Source organism: Drosophila subpulchrella, unplaced genomic scaffold (genome assembly GCF_014743375.2).
Source record: "Drosophila subpulchrella strain 33 F10 #4 breed RU33 unplaced genomic scaffold, RU_Dsub_v1.1 Primary Assembly Seq16, whole genome shotgun sequence".
NCBI lineage: Eukaryota > Metazoa > Arthropoda > Insecta > Diptera > Drosophilidae > Drosophila > Drosophila subpulchrella.
The window spans coordinates 3,176,964-3,197,275 of NW_023665498.1; the positions used below are offsets into that span (position 1 = coordinate 3,176,964).

At 37.6% G+C, this 20,312-nt stretch overlaps 1 protein-coding gene across 2 annotated transcripts in view; it reads right to left on the reverse strand.

Annotated features, from left to right (window-relative positions):
- Positions 1-7,933: 7,933 nt before the first annotated feature.
- LOC119559028 (eukaryotic translation initiation factor 4B) overlaps positions 7,934-20,312 on the reverse strand; it is a 55,682-nt gene continuing 43,303 nt past the window's right edge. For both annotated transcript variants that reach the window (XM_037872157.1, XM_037872158.1), the window contains one exon: positions 7,934-8,055. In XM_037872157.1, coding sequence (XP_037728085.1) covers positions 8,002-8,055 — 54 coding nt within the window. In that variant the 3' untranslated portion in view covers positions 7,934-8,001. The remainder of the gene's footprint in view (positions 8,056-20,312) is intronic.

Here is a 20,312-nt window from a genome sequence, read left to right on the forward strand (position 1 = left end):
ACACAATGCATACACTTGTGTCTTTATGTGTAAGTGTGCGAAGGCGAGGCAATAAATTTTGGACAAATTTTCATTTTTTTGATTTTGATAGAGCGAGATCCAAGAACTTTGAATGTCGAAAAAGTTTTTCTGCGGTTAAAGCGTCGATAAGCAACGTGAACGCGCGGTCGGTCCCCACAAAGAACATAACTTTTTTTTTGTAATATTTTTTTTTATTGAAATAAATTTTATTAAATTATTTTATTTAAAAGCTAAAAAACTGTTCGCAGTGAAGGAAACGTTGCCGACCCCATATAGTCATAGAGTAAGAATCTATTTAGAGACACCATTTGCTCTGCCGCTCTCTTTATAGACTTAGCCAATGATGCCACCTAGGTGAAAAGAGATATCCCCAGTTTTTGAAACGTTCGATGGGACCTTGAAATTCGTTCCCGCGGTGAGTTTTGTGGGAAATTATATATCTGCACCGCTCTTACTTACTGTTTTGTTTTTGTAATTAATCCTCACCACTATTGCTGTTGCTTCGCACTTGTTGGGTGTGTTGAAAAATCGAAGTTAGCTTCAAACTTGACCTTGAATTGGCTCTCAGCAGAGGTTCGGGCAGAGCAAATGGTGTCTCTATATAGTTTATTACTCTATGATATAGTATATGTATTCTTGGAGTCGGTCTAGCCATGTTCGTCTGTCCGATTCTACGCAAACTAGTCTCTCAGTTTTTAAGCTTAAGTGATGAAACCTTCCTAAAATTCTAATTTCTATTGTAAGTAGTATATAAGTCGGAACGAGCCGGATCGGTCAACTATATCCTATAGCTCCCATAAGAAGGATCGAAAAAAAATAGTTTTAATATAATAAATTATAACTTCGGTGTTTTTTGACATATTAACTTCTACTCTTGGGATTATTATTCTTTATTCATTCTAGCGCTTTAAATTTTCGAGATCTCAGCGTTCATCCGAACGGACAGACAGACGGACATGGCTAGATCAACTCGTCTAGTCATGCTGATCAAGCATATATATACTTTATGGGGTCGGAAACGTCTCCTTCACTGCGTTGCAAACTTCTGACTGAAATCATTATACCCTCTGGTTTAAAAAAGCCAACAGCGTCTACAGCGGGTTTGAATTTTTTGTATGTACTCTTTGCTATCGCTGTACGTTCCAGAACCCTAATTTTTACTCCTAGTAGTTTTTAAAGCATGTTCACCACGTAAAATTTTTTGTGTATAGAGGTGAACAGATTACTTAAATGTCCAAAAGTTGTGGTTGACTTGAGATATGATGAACCCTTAAATGCAAATCTGTAGAAGAGCTTCTAAGCAATTTATTGACATGCACATCAATACAATTGATTACAAGCTCCCGAAGATTCTCTTTTTTTAAAACATCAAATGTTGTTGTTTTTTGTAACCCCCATTTCACAAATACCACCCGTTAGGATCAAGAACTCGGTATACAGATATGCTTATATACGTCTATATTAACATAGTTTAAATTTAACAAGAAAGGAAGTTAACTTAGGCAAGCCGAAGTTTGTATACCTTTGCAGTTATAATTATTACATTTAAAAATACAGAAAATGATATTCCCAATAGTATAAGATAAAATGTCAAAAAACACCGAAGCTATAATTTGTTTCATATTACTTTCCCACCAATTTTCCGATCGTTCCTATGGCAGACATATGATATAGTCGTCCGATTTTTATAAAATTAAATTCGAAATTCAAAACTAATTAAAAAATGTTATTTCCAAGCGTAGGAGGTTATATGATAAAAAACACCGAAGCTATAATTTGTTTCATATTATTTTCCCACCAATTTTCTGATCGTTCATATGGCAGCTATACGATATAGTCGGCCGATTTTGTTAAAATTAAATTCGAAATTCAGAACTAATTAAAAAATGTTATTTCCAAGCGTAGGAGGTTATAAGTTAAAAAACACCGAATCTATAATTTGATTCATATTATTTTCCCACCCATTTTACGATCGTTCCTATGGCAGCTACATGATATAGTCGTTCGATTTTGATAAAATTTAATTCGAAACTCAAAACTAGTTAAAAAATGTTATTTCCAAGCTTAGGAGGTTATATGCTAAAAAACACCAAAGATATATTTAAAAAAAATTTTTTTTTCCGATTACTCCTATGGGAGCTATAAGATATAGTTGTCCGATCCGGCTGGTTCCGACTTATATACTACCTGCAAAAGATATAAGACTTTTGGGAAAGTTTCAGCCCGATAGCTTTAAAACTGAGAGACTAGTTTGCGTAGAAACGGACGGACAGACGGACATGGCTAGATCGACTCGTCTATTCATGCTGATCAATAATAGTAGTAGTAGTAGTATTCTTTATTTATAAAAACATTGAACAAACGGCATTTCAAGTGTACAATTAAAAGGATACACAAATTTGTATATAAACAAGAATTAAAAAAGGAAATTAAATATATCGACTCGATCTCCGCTTTCCCAGTGTCAAAACTGCACAGTATACTACACCTGACATCCCGGGTCTTCCCCAGATATCAGATCGTTGTACCAATCAGTTTAACAACTAGGTGAGCTGAGTTACGTGTTGGGTTTATAATATGAAGTGTTTAAAAGCTTTCCGTTAAAATGTAGTTTCGGTACTTTAGAGCCTGGTTGATGTAGCTGTAGAGAGTTGACCAACATTGCCCATCCAGCGAATTGAATACATCCCGCGGTTGCAGCTGTGCCTTACCAAAATGCAGCAGGCGGATCTCCCGTAGAATGGGGCAGCGTCCTATGAAGTGCACGACGTTTTCATGCTCCCTCATATTGCAGATCGGGCACACAGTGTCGCTGGCTGTCACGTTTGGGATATAGCTTAGTAAAAGGATTTCTCCCCTGGCCATGAAAATGGTACGGATCTTCTCAACGGTGAAAGCGTCAGTAAAATAGTTATCAAGTCCCAGATCATAATTAAGGGACCTATGAGTCATCCGAGTTGTTCTTCTCCTTGATTCCGTTTTGAACTGAGTCCTATAGGTTTCGTCCATATGTACTAAAATACTTTTCGCCCATTGCGACCATTGTGAAGGATCGCCTAACTGTAGCCTTTCTCCGTAGGTCTCGGCAAGCGTCTCCCATTTTATGACCCATTGCTTACGCCCCTGCATGGTTACCACCCTGGGCATAGTTACCACCCTGGGCATGGTTACCACTTTCTGGATATACCTGAAATGCATTTCAGCTGTAAAGATATGCAGCGGCGACAGTCCTGTTTCAAGATATAGCATCCTGTTCGGAGTAAATCTGGGTAGACGAAATATTTTTTTAAGAACAATTTTAGAAGGCTTTCAACTTCTTTATAAGGTGAGATGCCCCAGACCTGCGCGCCGTAACAAAGGATTGACCGCATTGCTAACAGCTTGTACTTGCTACTCATTGGAACGTCCTTTTTTCCTAGCAGCGATTTGTCTATGGCTAGTTTTGCGTCTCGAAGTTTCTCCTGTAAATGGTTGTTGAAACGACCGTTGCGGTAAATCCAGACTCCCAGATACTTATACGACTTGACAATTTCTAGCTGAATAGACCCTAAATTCCACTTTTCGTTTTGTGCTAGCCTTCTCCAATGCCTCTTGAAAATCAGAACTTTCGACTTCTCGGTGTTTACTAACAATCCCCATAACAAACAGTATTTGTGCAGAGCATTAATCATTGTTTGAAGTTCAACGGGGGATTCGGCGAGGATCACAATGCCATCTTCATACAGCAGAGCCTTGATCGCGCATCCGCATATTTGAATACCGCAAGGCAGGCTATCCGTAATGTCGTTTAAAAAAAAGGGAAAACAGAAGGGGACTGAGTAGACATCCTTGCTTTACTCCAGCTTCCGTCGTAAACCACTCGAATACTTGTTTTCCATCCCATACTGCCGCCAGGTTATCCGTGTACAAGCTTTGTAGGACGTTTAAAAATGTCGTTGACATGCCGATATTGCTGAGCTTGTAGGTTAGGGTTCTCCTGTCTATAGAGTCGAAGGCAGCTCTAAAATCTACAAAGAACGCGTATAACTTTTTACCCACAATAGCTATTTTACAGAAGGAATTGAAGGAATATAATTTTATAGGTATAGTAATATAATAGTTATTTAAAATGTAAAAATATAAGCATATTGGCAATATATTATTAAAATAGTAATAAAGTAAAGGGCAAAATAAATGTAATATGGGCAAATCCGAAAAATGGTCAACCAGGCCCGGAACAAAAAAATCTTAAAAATCATCGAATTTTATGCGTATTTTCACAAATCAATGGCCATATTTTCATAATACAGTGGAACCAAAGCATATTTCATTTGTTTTGTTGAAGAAATTTCCCTAAAACCTGAAAAAATGCACTTTTTTTCATTTTTAGCTACTCCCAGTCGTAAGTTGGGGGACGTGTTTTAAAAAAACATAGTTCTGGGTCGTATCTTTTTTACGCAAAACAGCACGCATGCAAATTTACCAAGGCAAATGTGTGTGCTGGGTGCATTCTATTGCGATGCCTTCTAGATGTGTTTCAGAATAATGGGTATTCGGGAACGTATTGCGAAACAAATAGTTCTGGGTCGTATCTTTTACACGCAAAACAGCACGCATGCAAATTAAACTAGCAAATGTGCGTGCTGGGTGCAGTCTTTTGGGTGCCGTCTGGGTGTATTTCAATTTAGTGCATCCAGGTGTATTTTAGTGGGAATGTAAAAAAACCAAACTCAAACCCGATGGTTCCCAATGCCCATTTTTTTTTAAATCGTCCTTTTTCGGTACTGTTCTCTTGACAAACAAATAATAAAGACAAAAGGGAACATGCTAGGAAGCGCGCGGTTTTTCTTGTCTCTTGCATTTCTCGTCAGTTGCATTTTTAGTTCTGAAAAGTGAAGTTCTTGCCATGTGTTTTGAAAAAGTTTGTTGCTTTCTGCCACCAATTTTACATCAATATTTTTACAGGTAAGCAAAGTGTAGATAATTTAGTTCAATATGAACACAACACAGTTCAATATGAACATAACAGAGTACATGTACATTGAACATTCAAACTAAAAACAAATTAAATTAACAAAATAATAATTATTTGAATGTAAATCGTACATACAACAGTGTTAATGTGCTAAAATAAATATATTGTATATTTGTAATATATATACACATGTTTCAAAATATATAATATTCAATTTGCTTTATATCTTTTAGAATCGCAAGAAATGAACGGGCACACCAAGGACTGAAATGCGTAAATGATAAAAGTACATCAACAAGAAGGAAGCAGCAAAGCCCCGTACAGAAGGGAAGTGACTCCGATCAAAAATTAGTTGAGTTCTTGAATATTGAAATAAAAAATAAATATGAAATTTAAATCCAGCTTTATGTACTCCAAGGGAAAACTTCCAGATATTTGATTTTTAAATGCTTCTAGGTGCATTCCTGGGTACATGTTACAGGTGCATTAAAAAAGAGTACACCCAGAAGGTGATTAGTATGATGCTTCGAGGTGCATTAAAAAAGAGTGCACCCAGAATGTGTTTAGTTTGTTACTTCCAGGTGCATTCCAGAAGCATGCAACGGGTGCATTCTTTTTTGTCCCGCACCCGTGTAAAAAGAATGGACAGACTCATCACTTCCGGAACACCTTTTTGATGCCATTTCATAATGAAAGAACGCATGCTGGAATGCTGTTACTTACGACTGGGCTTTTAAAGGAATTTTTATGATTATTTCGCAAGGAAAACTTTTTTTACCAAATCTCTTTATTGCAATCTAATAAGAAGATAAAAATCCAGAGAGGGCAAACAAATTTTCAATAAACTGTTAATAAAACAACATGGAAAAATCGTATGTTCGCGACCGGTACTTAATTCAATAAAAAAAAACAAATGGAGATATTTCCTTGGGAACAGACTCGAATGAAAGCTACATGAACCCATTTTAAAAGAAAAGGTATTGCTTTAGAATATTCCGTCCAAATTCGCAGATATTTGCATTTTACTAGATTAAGCCAAGGTCGACTTCCATTTTGTGTACGTTCGCGACCGCATGTTTTTTGCCAATATTATGAAAATGATAGCTCAATAAATCCCATCATTTACACTAAGCTAAGAGCTAACAAAATGCTATCGAATAGCAAAAAAAATTCAGAAAACTTTTTTTTTTCACTAATTGCGTACGAACGTACGTTCGCGACCCCTGGAAATGCCCATATATATATATATATAACAAGGAAGAACGCTATAGTCGAGTACCTTGACTATCAGATACCCGTTACTCAGCTAAAGGGACCAAAGGAAAATTGAGATATGCAAGTAGCAAATGCGCCACCTACCGGCGGTAGACAGATTTAAGCGTTGTGGACGTTAGAGTGGGCGTGGCAAAGTTTTTTTTTAGATCAATCGATAGGTATTGACGTGACCAATACATTTCCGTTAAAATTTTTTATCTAGCATGAAAATTGTGGGCGCCACAGATTTGGGCGGTTTGTGGGCGTTAGAGTGGGCGTGGCATATTCGCGTAACAAACTTGCGCTGCGCTCAAGCCTACGGAATCTAAATCTAAAATCCCGTTTCTCTGTCTTTGATATTTTCCGAGATATCCGCGTTCATATTTACGATTTTTTGAAGTTTGTGGGCGGTTTGTGGGCGTGGCAAACTTTTTATTAAGTCAATCGGTAGGTATTGATAAGAACAATACATTTCAGTTAAAATTATTGTTCTAGCATCAAAACTTTAGGAGCCACAGTTTTGGGCGGTTTGTGGGCGTTAGAGTGGGCGCGGCACCCTTCTGAAACAAACTTGCGCTGCGCAGGAATCTCAGGAATCTGCATGCCAAATCCCAGTATTGTAGCTCTCATAGTTTCCGAGATCTCAGCGTTCATACGGACAGACGGACAGACGGACATGGCTAGATCGACTCGGCTTGTGATCCTGATCAAGAAACGCTTCCTTCTGCCTGTTACATACTTTCCGACGAATCTAGTATACCCTTTTACTCTACGAGTAACGGGTATAAAAAGGAGAGTAACCCGTGTGTACGAGAAACGTTAATACAACCAGCGGCCATAGCTGTGGAGCCTAAGTGGATTCCATTGACGTTACTTTCGGCAATACCTAAGTAGTGTGCATTCTCTACCTGCGGCAAATTCGAATCACGGCTCCAGTTATTCTATTTTATTATTCTACTGGTTACTTTCAATTAATTTTCTTTTGTTAACTGTAATTCGTTCACTTTATTTATTTCTCATTTCCAATTTCGTTCAATTAAGTTTAATTTTAAATTTTGTTTTCATTTTTAGTATTTCAATTAAATTGGACCAGTCGGTTTATGTTAATTGGTATAAAATTCTGGTCGGCGGTTTTCTTTAGGGATATAAGAAAACTATATAATACTCATTAAACATCCCGCGAGGACAGCGCTCTTGTCGTTGAATGGTGGCACTGAAATTCGCTGAAATGTTAATAATATATGTTCCTCCGCACGACACAAGGACCTCCGCTCATTGTTCTTGGCCTTCGGTCTCCCTGGGATTTGTTCAAGCCAAAATGTTCTACCAGAAAGCCAAAAAAACAATGACTTGGATTTAAAAGTCGCATTCTGAACATTTTTATTTTTGATAAGCCCTGTTTGTTTGTCCGGACAAAATCCATCCTATTTTTACAATTGCTGTAACTAATATAACTTGAACTACACTTCACACATGGGATGCATAACAGTTTAGCCCAAATTTCGGATTTCATTCCGAACTTCCAACTTTATATCTGTGAACTAGAGTATAATGTGATTTTGAAAGTAGGCCTGATTTTTGACCTTTAAAACCATACCCACTCTCACGCCCAGAAATCGATATCGAAACTCTGCAGAGACACGATAGAGGTACCCCTTTTGAGTTATTAATTACCTGTTCTTAAGATTATATAATAATTTCAACTTATTTTTAATATTATGCTATATATGCTTTCTTTATTTTTATTCGTTAATAAGAACCATATAAATTGTTTATTCCGATCCTCCATCGTCAAGTCCAGAATATTTATTAGGCGATTGCGCAACCTACAATAAAGAAATTAAAAGTAGTTATAAAAACGCTTCATGTTATGAATTACATACAACATATATTACGGAGTTTTGCTATTCCATGTTCAATTTATTAATTAAAAATTACTACTCAGAGACCATATTGACGTTCTGAAATTGAGTATTTGTATTCTCTACTTGAGAATGTACTGTTTTTGAGCAAACATTTTGGAAGAAATCTAGCAGTGAGTATAAATTGAACACATTTAAGGAGAAAACATGAAGGGAAGCTAACTTCGGCAAGCCGAAGTTTCTTAAACCTTGCAGGTCCTCCTTTCCGCTTCTATCCTATAGCAGCTATATGATAGTCGTTTTTAAAAAATTGTATTCGAAATTCTGAAATATTAAAAAAATTATATTCCCAAGAATAGAAGTTAGTGTCAAAAAACACCGAAGTTATCATTCTTTACATTTTGTAAAAAACCGTTTTTTTATCATTCCTATGGGAGCTATAGGATCTAGTTTTCCGATCCGGCTCGTTTCGACTTATATACTACCTGCTATTAAAATAAGAATTTTGGAAAGGTTTCATGCGATAGCTTTAAAACTGAGAGACCACTTTGCGTAGAAACGGCCAGACGGACATGGCTAGATCGACTCGTCTAGTGATGCTGAGAGAGAATATATATATTTACATGAGTCGTTCCTCGCCCGAATAAAAAATCAGGAGATTTTTTATATTTCTTGGTTATTCTTTACTAGAACGTTGGAAAAAGACTGATTGTATGTAACAGAATTGGTTAGAATGAAACCTCGGTTTGCGTATTAGGTGACGCAATCGCAAGTGGATGATGCGATCGCCACTTCTTTGTTTATGTTTACATAATTCGGTCTTATTAGATTTTGCGATCTCATTGGATTTTTACGTTCATGGAATTACGTCATTGTTGACGTTCGGACTTAATCAATTTTCTTTGTTTGATGCATTGCGGGATCTCAAGCTTCTGTATCGTTTTTAATCAAAGCCGGGATTGGCGATTCTGTTTATTTGTGAACGGTTTCGATCCTAGAACTGGTGGCCGTTGAGAAATCGCAGTGCAGATACGTCACTATATACTTTATGGAGTCGGAGACGTCTCCTTAACTGCGTTGCGATCTTCTGACTGAAATTATCATACCCTCTGCTAGGGTATACAAATATACATGTTTACTAGCATTCCGAAGGTTGCCATAACTTATTTTAAATTTGACAACATATAGGAGCAGATAATAAAACTTAAAAACCGGTTTTATTGCTATAACAAATGAAATTGCTTTAGACCGAAATTAAAGCATACAGTGGACAATAGATTCTAAGAAAAATAAAAATTACTTTTGAATCAGATTTATGTTTTAAGGGCGGTTTTTCATCAGAGAAATGATGAAAAATAAGGGAATTTTAACTTTGTTTTTTGATTTACCAAATTAGCATTACATCGTAAATAGCCGAATTTTATTGCGCTAAAAGACGCTCAAGGTAGGCATGGGTACGTGTGCTTGGGCCTCTACAACATAACCAACGATCTGCTTATTACAACAACGACCAGCACAATGCCCTCGTTTAAAACGGCGACTTCGACATTAACGACGACAACAAACACCACAACAATCACATCAACTGCAGTTATTGTTTCGTCAGGTCTTACTGGTAAGCTAGCGCCAACCCAACCAAAAAATACGAAGATTAATTCAAACTGGAATCGATCGATACGTGCAATTAAATACTAAGCCCACAAGCAACTAAATAAAATAGCATCCAAGGTTTTCAAAAAAGTTGATGGCGCTGTGCCAAACAAAGCGCTGACAAGAAATCGATTTTCTATTCTTAGTGACTCAGCAGAAGATGATGTTACCGCTCAAACACGGCAGATATTAATAAGAAGCCTGACTTGATTTTGCCGTCACAAGAAGGGTGCCTAGAGCTCATGCTCACGTGGAACACATGGAACACAGATCTTCCATCGAATCACAATTTTGCTTCAACTCTACGACCATCCACAGCTCTCAATACGCACAAACTTTCTAGCTTTCAGTAAAACAGATCTGCTTAAACACAGAAAGTATGTAAGTACCCATATTGATGGCTTCCCAAACGTGTACTTTAAAGAAGAGATTGACAGCTCAGTTGAAGCACTAGTGTCTGTTATGTCACTAGCTGCACAACACTCCACCCCTATTATATCAGGAAATAATCCATTTAACAGCAGTCAGGTTTCTGGGCATATTAACTGACTGCTATGCAATAAGCGAAGGCTTTGGAGGGAGTAGCAAGCCCATAAATCGCCTGCCTCAAAGTAGCGCCTTAAAACAGCCAACTACCTTCTACGCAAAGCCCTAGAAGATTAAAAAAATCTATTTCAATTTTCCTATTTGGAGCAACTCTACCCAAATAACAAACGATAGTGGAAAGCTAAATCAGGCATATGTCCACCAATCGAAAGGGAGTCGCCATTACACACACAAACAGGAGAGTGGGTCTTTCTCAGTTCCCTAGCACAAACCTGCAACAGCAATGTAAACAGAGAAGCCGCTCTTGATTTTTAAAAAGCAAATGCTATATACAGAAGAGCAACTAAAGTAGCCAAGAAAACCTCCTTACACAACTTTACTCTGAAATTAATCCAAAATCCGACAAATCGAAAATGTGGTCAAACATAAAACGGTTATGCAGCCTTTACCCTACCAAACATATCTAAATCCCCATCTGAAATAGATAACACCTTCGAAGACCTATGGTCAAAAGAATTTTTATCCGCCCTCAACTCCCTAAATGGATCCATCCCTGGACCGCACCTCCTATTCCTTGATCCAAAACGTACCCCCTTCCTTTAAAATCAGAACTCTCGATCACTTTAATATTCTAGATTTCCACATCCCTCAAGCTTACAAAGTCAGCCTCATCCTTCCCACCCCATCTTCTCAAACCTCAAAAACCCCAAATCGAACCTAAATCATATAGACCAATTTCCCTAAACCCATGTCTTGCCAAAGTCATAGACAAAATTATCCCCAAAAGGTTGTGGTCATTTACAACAACCAGCTCGGACTTAAGGGCTAAATCTGTTCTAGACAGTCAGCTATATGTAGACCACCTAGCAACAAGATCCCTCTCCTTAAAGCGCCACCTGTCGATTATTTCCCTAGACTTTTCCAAGCCGTTTGACAAAATTGAAGTCCACTCTATAATCCGACAACTCCAAGAATGGCAGAAAGGTCCTCGAATCATCATATATATGTAGCCAGTTTCATGACAAATAGGAAAATTATTATCAAAATCGGTCGAAATATGTGCAACAGTTTTCCTCTCAGCAACGGAATCCCACAAGGTTGCCCCATTTCCGTAATTCTTTTTCTAATCTGCTACAATTCCCTAACAAAAATAATCGCCCGCCTAAGGCAAATCAAATTCACTTCTTACGTCGATGATTTTCACCTAATCATACAGCACAAGTCATACAAACCCCACAGTAGATCTCACTTCCCTCTTTCAAGAAATAAAACACCGGTGCACCTACTCAGGTGCCTCCTGCCAAAGCCTACACATCTGTCGCAAACACAATTGCAAATCCATAATCCGAACCGGCTCCGTAAACATCCCAGAAACCAACAATGGAACTATCCTAGGTCTCACTCTAAACAATAGATATAGCTGGTCCACACACATAAATAAATTAAAAATTAAATTCTGCAAGCCCCTAAACATTATAAACCACCTCTGCTCTCCTAAATACAACACCAACACATCCTCCCTTATCCAAAATATTAAATCCATCCTCATCTCCAAACTTGACTACTGCCTGTAGTCACTGTCACCTTACTAACAGATTCAAAACAAAACTATACGCCGCAGTCAGATCAGCACTAGGTGCTTTTAAGACTACACCAACTAACAACCTGCTAATAGAGCCAATATAAGCTCATTTGACTAACGTAAAATTCTCCTAACAGGCAAACTCTCAAAAAAAACTCATACACTCATTTGACTCTCCCCTTAAAACCCAGCACAATAGACCGAATAAATGACTTTTGTAAGGAATTTCACCTTCCCTTCACACCAATTAAAAACAAAGAAGAACGCTATAGTCGAGTACCTCGAATATCAGATACCCGTTACTCAGCTAAAGGGACCAAAGGGAAATGCAGATATGCAAGCAGCAAAGCGAGATTGAAATGTGCCACTTACCGGCGGTAGACAGACTTAAGCGTTATGGGCGTGGCAACATTTTTTTTTGGATCAATCGATAGGTATTGACGAGACCAATACATTTCAGTTAAAATTTTTTATCTAGCATGAAAATTGTGGGCGCCACAGGTTTGAGCGGTTTGTGGGCGTTAGAGTGGGCGTGGCATATTCGAATAACAAACTTGCGCTGCGTACAAGGCTACGGAATCTAAATCTGAAATTCCAATTCTCTATCTTTGATAGTTTCCGAGATATCCGCGTTCAAACTTACGATTTTTTGAAGTTTGTGGGCGGTTTGTGGGCGTTAAAGTGGGCGTGGCAAACTTTTTTTTATGTCAATCAATGATATTCATGAGAACAATTCATTTCAGTTTAAATTTATACTCTAGCATCAAAACTGTAGGAGTCACAGTTTTGGGCGGTTTGTGGGCGTTAGAGTGGGCGTGGAACTCTACTGAAACAAACTTGCGCTGCGTAAGAAGCTCAGGAATCTGCACGCCAAATCTCAATAGCCCAGCTCTCATAGTTTCCGTGATCTCAGCGTTCATCCGAACAGACAGACGGACATGGCTAGATCGACTCGGCTAGTGATCCTGATCAAGAATATATATACTTTATGGGGTCGGAAACGCTTCCTTCTGCCTGTTACATACTTTCCGACGAATCTAGTATACCCTTTTACTCTACGAGTATCGGGTATAACTACCATAATAAACAAGAAAGGAAGTTAACTTCGGCAAGCCGAAGCTTATATACCCTTGCAGCTATAATTATTAAATTTAAAAACACAAAAAAGTATATTCCCATTAGTATAAGATAATATGTCAAAAAACACGGAAGCTATAATTTGTTTCATATTATTTTCCTACCAATTTTCCGATCGTTCCTATGGCAGATATGTATATGATATAGTCGTCCGATTTTGATAAAATTAAATTCGAAATTCAGAACTAATTAAAAATTTTATTTCCAAGCGTAGGAGGTTATATGTTAAAAAACACCGAAGCTATAATTTCTTTCATATTATTTTCCTACCAATTTTCCTATCGTTCCTATGGCAGCTATATGATATAGTCCTCCGATTTTGATAAAATTAAATTCAAAATTCAGAACTAATTAGGAAATGTTATTTCCAAGCGTCGGAGGTTATATGTTGAAAAACACCGAAGCTATAATTTGTTTCATATTATTTTTCCACCAATTCTCCGATCGTTCCTATGGCAGCTATATGACAGTCGTCCGATTTTGATAAAATTAAATTCAAAATTCAGAACTAATTAAAAAATGTTATTTCCAAGCGTAGGAGGTTATATGTTAAGGAACACCGAAGCTATAATTGTTTCATATTATTATCCCACCAATTTTAGGATCGTTCCTATGGCAGCTATATGATATAGTCTTCCGATTTTGATAAAATTTAATTCGAAATTCAAAACTAATTAAAAAATGTTATTTCCAAGGAAAGGAGGTAATATGTTAGAAAACACCAAAGATATAATTTTTTTTTAAATTTTTTTTCCGATTATTCCTATGGGAGCTATAAGATATAGTTGTCCGATCCGGCTGGTTCCGACTTATATACTACCTGCAAAAGATATAAGACTTTTGGGAAAGTTTCAGCCCGATAGCTTTAAAACTGAGAGACTAGTTTGCGTAGAAACGGACGGACAGACGGACAGACGGACATGGCTAGATCGACTCGTCTAGTGATGCTGATCAAGAATATATATACTTTATGGGGTCGGAAACGTCTCCTTCACTGCGTTGCAAACTTCTGACTGAAATCATTATACCCTCTGCAAGGGTATAAAAATGTGCCATGGAAATTATAATCAAAGCCACCAATACAACCATACCCATGAATACTAAAACAAGCACACCTCCTACAACCTATAAACAAATTTTCGAATCCTTAAAAAACACCCTCCCCTCCCACAATTTTCTCTACACCGACGGCTCTATGGCCAACGGTATAATTAGTTATAGCGTAGCCAACAAAACCGATCAAAGCAGGACTCTTCCACTAATCATTCGTTCTCTCCAGTGAACTAATAGCCATCTACGAAGCCGTTAAAATTGCACTAAAAGCCCCAGGCCAGCATGGTATTTCTTACAAAGTTAAATTTTGTGTGCTACATGCCAAAAATCACTTTAATCGGATCATTCATTAAAAAGTTGTAACCAAAAATAATACATATTTAGCAAATTCAAAAGAGTGCGAGAGGGATGGAGATATATTCTTGCAGCAAATCAGCTTTTAACGAGATATTATTAAATCACCACCTACATATACATTTAGGAATGAAAGCTATGTGGCGTGTAATTGAAAAAGACGCTAAGTGGCGCTTTTGTGTGGTGTGCAATCTCGCACTACCTTTAGCTGAGTAACGGGTATCTGATAGTCGAGAGCGTCAACTTAAGCGTTTTTTCTTGTTTACTTTTTTATAGTTAGACCACCGGTCGGCACGCAATGTTGTCTGTTTTTTTCATTTATTATTATTTTTACTGTAAGTAGCAGGTATATAACAATGTGAAGCGCTCAGTCTAAGAACAAACAATGCCCTTCCTTCAAAAATTTCAAGTGAGACTGCACTTAAAGTGAGCAATTTTTTGAGTACAAAATTTTTCAATTTAAGTGCAAATTACTGAAATAAGTCTCTGTGTATTTTTTGTCCTTTATATACTTCTAAAAATATCTGCTGAGTTTTTCTTAATCTTAAATGGAAGTAAGTTTTATTTTTCTTGGAATTCATTGTCCAATTAAAGAAATTTCATGGGGATATTTTATTGGATTTGTTATAGCAACAAAACCGATTTTTTTAGTTTCATTATCTAATGTCATGTATTGGGAGTGTGATTCAGCGAAAATATTTAAGATAAGTCAAAAATATATTGGCCACTGAACGGGTGATAAAAAAAGAAGAAGAAGCAGACACCAAGGAGAAGCAACTATTTTTATACCCGTTACTCGTAGAGTAAAAGGGTATACTAGATTCGTCGGAAAGTATGTAACAGGCAGAAGGAAGCGTTTCCGACCCCATAAAGTATATATATTCTTGATCAGGATCACTAGCCGAGTCGATCTAGCCATGTCCGTCTGTCCGTCTGTCCGTATGAACGCTGAGATCTTGGAAACTATAAGAGCTACAATACTGGGATTAGGCATGCAGATTGCTGAGATTCCTGCGCAGCGCAAGTTTGTTTCAAAAGAGTGCCACGCCCACTCTAACGCCCACAAACCGCCCAAAACTGTGGCTCCTACAGTTTTGATCCTAGAACAAAAATTTTAACTGAAATGTATTGTTCTCATCAATACCTACCGACTGACCTAAAAAAAAGTTTGCCACGCCCACTTTAACGCCCACAAACCGCCCACAAACTTCAAAAAATCGTAAATATGAACGCGGATATCTCGGAAAATATCAAAGATAGAGAAACGAGTTTTAAGATTTAGATTCCGTAGGCTTGAGCGCAGCGCAAGTTTATTACGCGAATATGCCACGCCCACTCCAACGCCCACAAACCGCCCAAGTCTGTGGCGCCCACAATTTTCATGGTAGATAAAAAATTTAAACTGAAATGTATTGGTCTCGTCAATACCTATCGATTGATTTAAAAAAAAGTTTGCCACGCCCACTCTAACGCCCACAAACCGCCCAAGCCTGTGGCGCCCACAATTTTCGTGCTAGATAAAAAATTTTAACTTAAATGTATTGGTCTCGTCAATACCTATCGATTGATTTAAAAAAAAACTTTGCCACGCCCACTCTAATGCCCACAACGCTTAAATCTGTCTACCGCCGGTAGGTGGCGCATTTGCTGCTTGCATATCTCCATTTTCCTTTGGTCCCTTTAGCTGAGTAACGGGTATCTGATAGTCGAGGTACTCAACTATAGCGTTCTTCCTTGTTTTTAACTGGTCGCGTTTGTAGACCTACAGTAAGCTCAAGTCAAAGATTGAACCTTTGTTAATTGAATACAACTATTGAATTGTTTCGCTACAAAGTGTGTAAAATAACACCTGAGTAGACTTTTGCTAGCTCAACTTGAACGATCGGGTGCGAATCGATTTAGCGTCGCTTGCGACCGGTTGTATTTATCATGTGCTCTGTGATTTTTGTCAATTTGTCATTAATATCTGTGATAATGGTGCCTTGCTTTGTGATTTAGTCCAACATAACCAGCCGTGCTTGTGTTTTAAATCGTCTATTTATGTTTAGTTGTCTATTTTGTCGTAGCAATTTTTACAAATCCTACCTCTGTTTTTAGCCTGTGCATTTTGTTTATTGTAACTTCTGTACGCTGTGGTGCATTTGTTTCAATAGATTTTGTTGTTGTTTCCCATAACTTTCTTGTAATCTCTCTCCCGTTTCTTGTCGTCTAAACTGTTGTCGTGTATATTTTGTTTGTGTTTCGCAAACCACGCTCAGTCGATAGCCACTCTGTCGCGCTCTCTCGCTCTAGCAGTCTCGCACTGTTCTTGTGTGTCTACATTTTTATTGTTTGATCCCAGTGTCAAATTAAGTGAGGTATTTATAATTCTATTGATTTTTGGTTTTATAAATAACTTTCTTTTTTTTTCTTAAATTAAAATACTAAAAAATGGCTCTTTTTTGTTCCAAAAAAGATTGTCAGTTTGGATCGTCACCTAATGACGTTTTAATTTACTGTCGCCTCTGCAACATAGTCATACATCCGAAATGTACTGGACTTGTTGGCAGAGTAAAAGACTATATTGATCTGCGTGTTGGTTTTTCGTGGACTTGTGCCTCATGCGTTGAAATAGACCGTGATTTAGATGGCTATGTTGCGCTGACCAATGATCGTTTTATGAAACTGTTTGATAAACTTGTGAGCGTAGTTGCTGATTTTAAGCAGTTTAAGGCTGACCTTGAATCGCAAAAAGACCGCTCCTACAAAATCTGTTGAAGTAAAGGCATCAGTTCCAAATCCCAACTTAGCTTCGAATATTTTTACCCGATCGAACACGGCAGCTATGTCGGCATCCACTGGCGCTGGGGGACCTAAAGCTTCACTGCCAGCAGTACCCATAGGTACCAAAAGCTCTGGAGGAGTCCCTGTTTCTGCTAGTCAGCCTAAGGGGTCCAACACTACGCAGCTTTCTGTACCTACAGGTGAAGTTAGCTCTATAGGAGCTAGTCTCGATAATCAGACGAACGATGTTCAGATTGCTGGTGGTGGAAGAAAGAGCCTCTCGGTTGTCCTTATAGGAAGCAATTATTTGTGTCTCGTTTAACACCTGAAACCACATCTGCAGATGTTTTGGAATTTATACACCAGGAATTCCCATCTCAAAACATCACAGTGGAGGAGTTTAAATTTCCATATGTTCGTAGGATATCCTTATTTAAAATATCTGCTCCTCCTGAAGTATTTAATGTACTAAATTCTAAAAGTTTTTGGCTTAATGATGAATTGGTCATTAAGGAATTTGTTCCAAACAGACAGAGAACTAATAATAGGCCTTCCACGACAGTACCTGCGCCAAAAAACTGAGCAGTTTATTTTTTGCTTGATTGCCGTTACCTCTACCTTAACATCGGAGAGAATATACTCTCTTCATCCCAATGACATAGAATTCGTTGGTGTTAAAGTCTCTTTGAAATCTTTTTCTATTTATGTAACTTGTTCTTATATTCCACCTGGATCCGACTTAACAATTTATGAGCAACATTTGGCTGCAATAAAAACTGTTCTATCTCATCTTTCCGAAAGGGATCTTTTAATTGTTTTGGGTGATTTCAATCTCCCTGACATTTCTTGGACCCTTCCCACTGACTCACTTGTCTCTACCCCTTTATCTGACCATGACTTCGTTGACGGTCTGTTAGAATTATCATTACAGCAAGTTAGCTTTATGCGTAATTCACTAAACAGACAATTAGATCTTGTATTTGTTTTAGATCCGTCTGAAGTCACGGTATCTAGAATTGACCCACTAGTTGTGCCAGAAGACCGGTATCATCCCACATTGGAACTTACAATTTGTCTTCCCTGTGTTGATACCCTCTCTGTGATGTGGTGGGTCGTACTAATTTTAATGTACCTCATAGTCATTGCTATTCCATGTGTTTGAACCGATGTAAATTTGAATTTTCAAAGGATCCGAGGCAGTTTTATAACTTTGTCAATGCTAAGCGAAAGTCTTCAGCTTTGCCATCATCAGTACGATTCAACTCTATTGAGGCATCTACGGATCCCGAAATTGCAGATTTATTTGCTAAATTCTTCCAGTCTACTTATAGTTCTGTTTCTTGATCTAATACTAGCTACCCTAATCACCTAAACAGGGCAAATTGTATTTTTTCTCCTGTAAAGTTCTCTCTTAAGTGATTTAGAAACTATAACGCCAACCTATTCTCCGGGGCCAGGTGGACTCCCGGGGTGTGTGCTTAAGTTTTGTGCCCGAACTATTTGCAAACCCATTCTTAAACTTTTTAGTTTGTCTATCTCATCATCTGTTTTTCCTACTATCTGGAAAGATTCTTTTATTATTCCACTCCACAAAAAGGGTGCGAAGGTTAATGTTCAGAACTATAGAGGAATCTCCAAATTGTCTGAAATTCCCAAAACATTTGAATGCATTATTACCTCGCATTTGCAACATTTGTGCTCCTCTTTGATATCTCCGTTTCAACATGGTTTTGTTGAGCGAAGATCGACCACCACTAACCTACTCGACTTGAAATCTTTTGTAATAGATGGATTTAACAAAAAATTGCAGACAGACGTTATATATACAGATTTCAGTAAAGCCTTTGACTCTGTAAACCACTCTATTCTTTTATTCAAATTAAATCAGCTCGGGTTTCCGAATAATCTGTTAACTTGGATTTCAAGTTATTTGAATGGTAGATCTCAGAGGGTTTTATTCAAAAACGCTGTTTCCAAGATGATCAATGTGACATCTGGAGTGCCTCAGGGCAGTCATTTCGGACCTTTGCTGTTTACTCTGTTTATAAATGATCTTCCCTCTATCGTAACTCACTCTCGGGTATTAATGTATGCTGATGATGTTAAGCTTTGTTTATCATATAATAATATTGAGTCTTGTTTCTGCTTGCAGTCAGACATTAATAGATTCCAGGAATGGTGTCAGTACAACCTTTTGAATTTAAACTATCTTAAATGCAACGTTATGACTTTTTATAGGGTTACGCCAACGTTCATGAGTTACTCTCTTCAGAACATGTCCCTGGACCGAATATACTCAGTAAACGATTTAGGTGTTCTCCTAGATCCTAAACTTAAATTGGACTCCCACATAACCTCTACTGTAAATAAAGCTATGAGTTTTCTTGGGTTTATAAAGCGTTGGTCTAAAGAATTTGATGATCCATACACTACCAAATTATTATTTACCTCCCTTGTCCGTCCTAATTTAGAATACTGTTCTTCCGTTTGGAGTTCTCAGTATCAAGTGCACATTGACCGTATAGAGTCCGTACAGAAACAATTTCTTCTTTTTTGCCTTGCGTGGTTTGAACTGGGATCAAAACGTCAGGTTGCCTTCTTACTCGAGTAGATTGCTATTAATTAATTTGCCTAGTCTAGTAAACCGTAGAACTATGCTTGGTACTATTTTTATGAATAATCTTATCACAGGCGATATTGATTCTGTAGATTTGGTAAGCCGCCTTACTTTCAATGTTCCTGTTAGACTAATGCGAAACTACTATCCTATCAACTTGCCACGATGTTCATCTAATTTTAGTCAGCATGAGCCTTTTCGCGATCTTTGTAATAATTATAACAACCTATATCATTTAATTTGTTCCTCAACTTCTATCCCTGTATTAAAAACTAAAATCTTAGTTCATTTGCTTTAGTCTTGTTGATCTATGTTTTGTCCTGTCTTTGTTTGTTCTATGTACCTTCCTCGCGAACCGTATTTGCCCGAAATAAAAGTGGGCCCGCGCGTAACAAGCACGTGCTTGGTGTCGTTTGGGCCACTTGTTTGTACTGCTCTTAGTGCATCAACGTTAAACAACATATAATCACAACAGCCACATAATGCAATATGTGTGCAAACATCAGTTTTTTGTATTCT